General features: G+C 40.6%; 1 protein-coding gene across 4 annotated transcripts in view; it reads left to right on the top strand.

The window, feature by feature from the left end:
• Positions 1-6,349, top strand: part of DDX39A (DExD-box helicase 39A) — a 26,514-nt gene that overhangs the window by 12,893 nt on the left and 7,272 nt on the right. For all 4 annotated transcript variants that reach the window (XM_042449071.1, XM_042449069.1, XM_042449070.1 and 1 more), the window contains exons 4-5: positions 618-710; positions 3,450-3,633. In XM_042449071.1, the coding sequence (XP_042305005.1) occupies positions 618-710; positions 3,450-3,633 (277 nt within the window). The remainder of the gene's footprint in view (positions 1-617; positions 711-3,449; positions 3,634-6,349) is intronic.

The raw sequence follows: 6,349 nt of genomic DNA, 5'->3' as shown, positions 1-6,349 counted from the left end.
TTTTCGTAACCCGAAACAATAATTCCCTATGGGATTTTTTCGTATCCCGAAAATTTCGTAACCTGGGTATTTCGTATCCCGAGGTACCACTGTACAAATAAAATCTATTATTATTATTATTATTATTATTATTATTGCATGGGCTCCAAAGTAGCTTTAAAAGGCTAAAAACAAAATTAGCTTAAAAAACTGACAATAAAAAACTAAAACACAATTAAACCTTTGTTCTTATTTGAGACACATAACATGAGCGCCTTACAAGGTGGTTTTCGTTATTGCTTCCAGTTCCATAGTGACCCGAAACGGAGGAATCTGGACACTAAACTGTAGGGAATGTGAAGTGTTTTAGTACTTGCAGTTGCTGTCTTTCCAGGATTTATCAGTTCATGGGATATATTAATTGCCCTCCAAGTGTATCCTGTTAATTGAGTAATAATCTATAATATTTGCATGATGAAATTCTAGTTGCGTAATACCAAGCTTCCAAGCTTGAGCGGTGGTGTATATGCTGCTGCAGATGAGGATATTTTTATTTAAGCAAAGTGACTCTTGGTTCTGGTAGCATTGGGGAAATCCTGAGCCCTCCTTCATATGAGCATGTTTATTTTTACGGATAGGTATCAGTGTTGGTGATGTGTCACACCCGGGAGCTGGCCTTCCAGATCAGCAAAGAATATGAGCGCTTCTCCAAGTACATGTCTGCTGTCAAGGTGAGGGCTGTCTTGCTGCTTTTGTGTCAGTGGCAGGTAGAATGCAGGAAACAAGATGATAGAAAGAATGTGTGCAGTTATTTGAGAAGAAACCTGTACTGCTGGCTGGAGAGAGTTCAATCAATCAGTCAGTTGCTTTATTTATATCCTGCCTTTTTCCCAGAGTGGGACTCAAAGTGGTTAGATTTAAATAAAAGAAGGCAGACGCCATAGTCAAACAGGATTGTGAGAAAGGGTCAGAAAAGATCATACTGAGGAAATTTAAAGATGAAATAGGCAGTGTTTTATCATATTCTGAAGTTTTACTCTGATGTTGCAAAGAGGAGTGCATGTGTGTGACTGATTTCCCCCCTGAAGAGAATAAATGTAGACATCCCACTTCTTTTTCTGCAATACACAGACACTTCCAGTCATGATGAGCATATGCAAACCTAAGACTACTGTGCATTATCCAAAAATCCGGAAAAAACATTGATCAGCGAATTTGATTTGGATTTCTGTACTCAAGACCTAGCTTGGAAGGATGATGTTTTTGGACAATTAACACCCAGTTATTGACATACATCTCAGATATTTTCACCTTTCTTGATCAATGTGCAAAACTTTTTGATAGAATTAATACCATTTTGTGAGTGGGTAGGTCTTGCTGTGTTGTAATTTTGCATAGGCAGGTACTAATATTACTTGTTCTGGACCCTTCCCCCTCAGGAGAAGGACTGCCATTCAGTAGTGGGTTGTATATCTTGTTGGCATCTCCAGTTAAGAGTAGGGGGGAAAAAAAAACAGTCTGAAACTTCAGAGACCCTCTGCTAGTATGTGAAGTGCTGAGCTAGATGTATTAGTGGTTTGATTTGGTATAAGACAGTTTCCTGCGTTCAACAAGCAAAAGTACTAAAAAGACTGCAGTTGATAAAACAATCTGAGAATGAATGGCAATATTTCCGTATATACTCGACTACAAGTCGACCTCATGTATAAGTTGAGGGCAGGTTGTGGGGCCAAAATTATGGATTTTGATATGACCCATGGAGAGAGGCTGAGGGTAAAACCTAGGGGCATGTAACAAAGGATGTAAAGGATGATGCAAAGAAAAATGATGCCAAAGAACTTAGAAAATTCTGGCAGGCATAACTGTTTGTGCTCATTCTAAAGGCTGGATGGATGAGAGAGTAGAGGGGATCCATGCTTCTTTTCGGTCCTTCCAGGATGGACTGAGCTCTTGCCTTTTATTCAGAGAAAGGGGATCACTCCTTTTAATATATATATAAGAGTTAGAGTACAGGACTTAAATTGACTCGTGGATAAGTTGATCCAGGTTTTTTGGGTCAGACTAAAATTTCTAGACTTGTACATGAGTATATACAGTATGTGAGCATAAATAGCCAAAATGGCCGATGAGTTCTCTAGCAAATCAGCAACAGACACACACACACGTACCTCCTTTCCTTGCAAATCCAGAAGGACTTTTAAATCTCTCTAGCAAACCAGCAACATACACACACATATACAAAAACATGCCTGCTTTCTTTGCAAATTTAGTGGGACTTTTGAATCTCCCTGGCAACCCAGCAACACACACTCAGATGTACAAAAATGCACCTCCTTTCCTTGCAAATCCAGCAGGACATTTGAATCTCAAGCAGACCAGCAACAAACATGCACACATTCTGTTTTCTTACCTGGACAGCACTGCTGAAATAAGGAGAATGGGGTGGTGGGCAGCACTTCTTTTAGGAACTTTCTAAGCAGGATTACCATGTTGCCCCATATGTAGGACTACCCAGGATTTTTGGGATCGGTATTTTGGCATAAATTTTCTGACTTATAGATAAGTTTATACTGCAGTCGTTTTCTCACTTGAAAGTATTGTTCTGATTGAATGGGGACAAAATGGATATATTTTTGAATGTGTGTTTTGGTAGTTTATCAAGGAGCTTTGGCTTTGCTGAAGAACAATCGCATTGAAACAGTTTTTTCCCTGTCTTCTGTCATCTACTTTCATTTTTGTCTGTTTACACTTTTCAGTTATGTGAGATGCTGTTCTGCAACCATTGCTTGTTTGTTGCCTAATTCCTCATGTAATAATTCCTATGTATTTTGTCTTCTCATTGCCAATTTTTTATTTACTTCAGGTGGTTCTCACTAAGGCCTGGGTATGTTTGTTATTTCTATTTTTTGCTGCCATTCAGTCAGTTGCTGTTTTTTTTATTTACAGTACTGAGTGCTATTTTTCATCCATGGTTGGCCGGTTTTGTCTTATTTATATTTATATTGTTATTTATCAGTTGCAGTCATATATTTTTTGGTACGGTTGGTTTATAAGTTTTGACTGCTGCTCCTTTGTGTGGCTTGCTTTTCAGTGTTCCTCAATTATATGAAATTATTTCTGCCTCTCTGAATTGCCTGAATACTTTAAAGGGTAACAGTTCTAGAAAAGGAGTATATATTATGGGCAGAGGGCAAAGTTTTAAAAAAGTTATTTTTTTTATTATAGCTCCCAAAACCCCAAAGACAGCATGGCTAGTAGGGAATTCTTGGTATTTTAATTTTAAAAAACATCTTCCATGGTCTAGTGAGGTGTGAGCCAGTACCTGCGTGTCCTGTTCAAAGTTTATGGCAGTTTGTTCTCTTTCCTGTTTAGTTTTGGCTGTTTAAATTACTGTGGAACCACAGATGTTCTGTCAGATAGATTACTGGCTTTGTCAATCTGATTGATAATGATTCCTGATTAATGTGCAGGTATCAGTCTTCTTTGGGGGCCTTTCCATCAAGAAGGATGAAGAGGTGCTGAAGAAGAATTGTCCACATATTGTGGTGGGGACCCCAGGCCGTATTCTAGCACTTGTGCGTAACAAGACACTCAACCTGCGCAATGTCAAGCATTTTGTGTTGGATGAATGCGACAAGATGCTTGAACAGCTGGGTAAGAAACAGGTGGGGGCAGTTTGAATGAAAGAGAAGATAGGTTTGTTGTCATAATCAGGAGTTTTGATCCACTGAGTGTGAAAATTGTTGTCCTTGGAAGGAAGTGTGATGTTCACATTCCAAATCAAAAACTGAAGTTCAGCCAAGTAACAGAAGAGTAATGCTGCTTACGAAACTGCCTTAACATATTCAGGAAATTCAGGTACTTGTTTCAAGCTTGTAGAGAGCAAGGATGCATCTCATCGCTCTTAAGGCAGGATTTGTAAACTGCTGTTCAGCTGATGGAATGAAGGCACTAAAATGGAACTTAAGGGGAGACATGGCAGTTTTTAGGGCTCTTCAAGCTTCTCGCATTGTGTAGAGAAAATTAGATCAGACCTATGGTTCTGATTGCTTTCCATTTGAAGAGAGGTCCTTGTGATAAAGCACTGGGAAAAGACAAAGCTGCTTCCAGATGAGGTACTAAACTAAGGTTTTGCATTGCAAGACCTAGGCTCTCTTCATGCATGGCCATTAGAACCTTCAGATCTACAGTAAATACAGTGGGCCCTTACCTTATGCGGGGGATCCGTTCCGGACCCCCCCGCGTAGGGTAAAAAGCACATATGCTCGAGCCTCATTGGATATAATGGGTCACATGTGTGTAGCCATGTGCAAGTGCACCATTCTCCCTTTTGCTGTGTGGCTTAATAATAACAACATAATAATAAAATATTTATTTATATCCCGCCTCTTCCGTTTTGAGCAAAGTTTATACAATATACAACAATAAAAACAACAAGCCCCACAAGACCCCGGCCCAACCCTCCCTCCCAAGTATAAAATTAAACAATTAAACATGGTTAAAAAATACATAACAATATGACAAAATTAATAAACAAGCCACTAATAAGAAAAATAATAAAAGGAGGGGGATTCAGTTGGTTCTGGACATTATCAATCGGGGTAGGCCTGGACCCAAGCCATTTAGGGCTTTATAGGTGATAACCAACGTTTTGTACTGTGCCCGGAAGCTAATAGGCAGCCAGTGTAATGATTTTAAAATAGGTGTACAGAGGTACCCCGGGTTACGAAATTAATTCGTTCCGCCGCCGCTTTCGTAACCCGAAATACTTCGCAAGCCGAAAAACCCATAGGCGCTAATGGGGAAAAGCCGCGATTTCGTGTGAAATAGCGCCGAAAAGCACCAAAAAATTTTTCGTAACCCAAAAAAAACCTTCGTAACCCGGAACAGTTTTTTTTAATGGATTTTTTTCGTAACCCGGAAATTTCGTAAGGCGGCGCATTCGTATCCCGGGGTACCACTGTAATATGGTCGAACTTGGATTTCCAGCAACCAGTCTGGCTGCCATATTTTGTAACAATTGGAGCTTCCGGACGTGGCACAAAGGTTGCCCCATGTAGAGCGCATTGCAGAAATTAAGACGAGATGTTACTAGAGCATGTACGACTGTTTCTAGGTCCTGCTGCTCCAGGAAGAGGCGCAACTGGTGTATCAGCCGAAGCTGATAATAGGCACTCCTGGCTGTCGCATCAATCTGAGAAGACAGTTGAAACGACGAATCCAGGAGCACCCTCAAGCTGCGGATGCAGTCTTTCAGGGGAAGTGTGACCCCACCTAGAACTGGCGAACTTATCTCCATACCCGGATTGGGGTTACCTATCACGAGTACCTCCATTTTATTTGTATTCAGCTTAAGTCTATTTTCCCTCATCCAATCCATTATCGACTTCAGGCAGTCTTTCAGGGGGGAAAGGCCCTCCTTGGTTACTGAAACAGTCCAAGACATAGAGAAATAAATTTGGGTGTCATCAGTGTACTGATAACACCCCGCTCCGTGTCGCCAGATGATCTCACCCAGCGGCTTCATGTAAATGTTAAACAGCATGGGGGACAGAATGGTGCCCTGAGGGACACCAGATGTCAGCTCTCATAGATGAGCAGCTGGGCGCAAAGTAATTTGCAGTTCGTTTAGTTTTTATACTGCATTTCATGAATAGCATTTAGGTTCTCTCCACATATGGAAATAATTTATGCTTGCCTACAAACCAGGATCAGATCAGTTTGGAGGAAAGTATAAGCTGTATCTTAGCGTCCCCAGTATTCAGGTGTTGTTGAACTACAGTTTCCATATTGTATATACAGTACACCCTTGTTATCCGCAGGATAACCATTCCCGACACACACACCCACGTGGACAGCAAAAAACGTGGGACCTTATGTCCCATTCTTTTCAATGGGTGCGTGCTCCCATTTGCGCCTCTGTGGGTGTTTGTGCCCATTGAAAATGCCGATGTTTGCTGTCCATGGAAACTCAAATCGTGGATGGCAAGCTTACGGTTGGCACTGGCGCACTGTATTTTGTTACCTGTATTTATATACGGCATTTCTTCATATAAACTGTCTGATCATTGGCAAATCCTGGCTGGAGCTGATGGAAGTTATAGTTGAGAACATTTGGAGGGTGCCAGATTGGGGAATGATGCCATACCTAGTTGGAAGAAATGTCAGGCTATGGTTTGCCACACACCAAGACTAAAAGTGTTTTAACTTTTTTGCACACAGAAAGGGGCAGTATGTGAACCCAGACTTTTGGGGTTCACGTGGAACAGCCCCTAACATTGAAATCCTCTGAGCAGTAGTAGTAGTAGTAGTAGTAGTTATTATTATTATTATTATTATTATTATTATTATTATTATTATTATTATTATT

This window comes from Sceloporus undulatus, chromosome 2 (assembly GCF_019175285.1).
Source record: "Sceloporus undulatus isolate JIND9_A2432 ecotype Alabama chromosome 2, SceUnd_v1.1, whole genome shotgun sequence".
Lineage (NCBI taxonomy): Eukaryota > Metazoa > Chordata > Lepidosauria > Squamata > Phrynosomatidae > Sceloporus > Sceloporus undulatus.
Note: the sequence above shows the minus strand (reverse complement) of the source record. Positions and strands in the feature narration are given on the sequence as shown.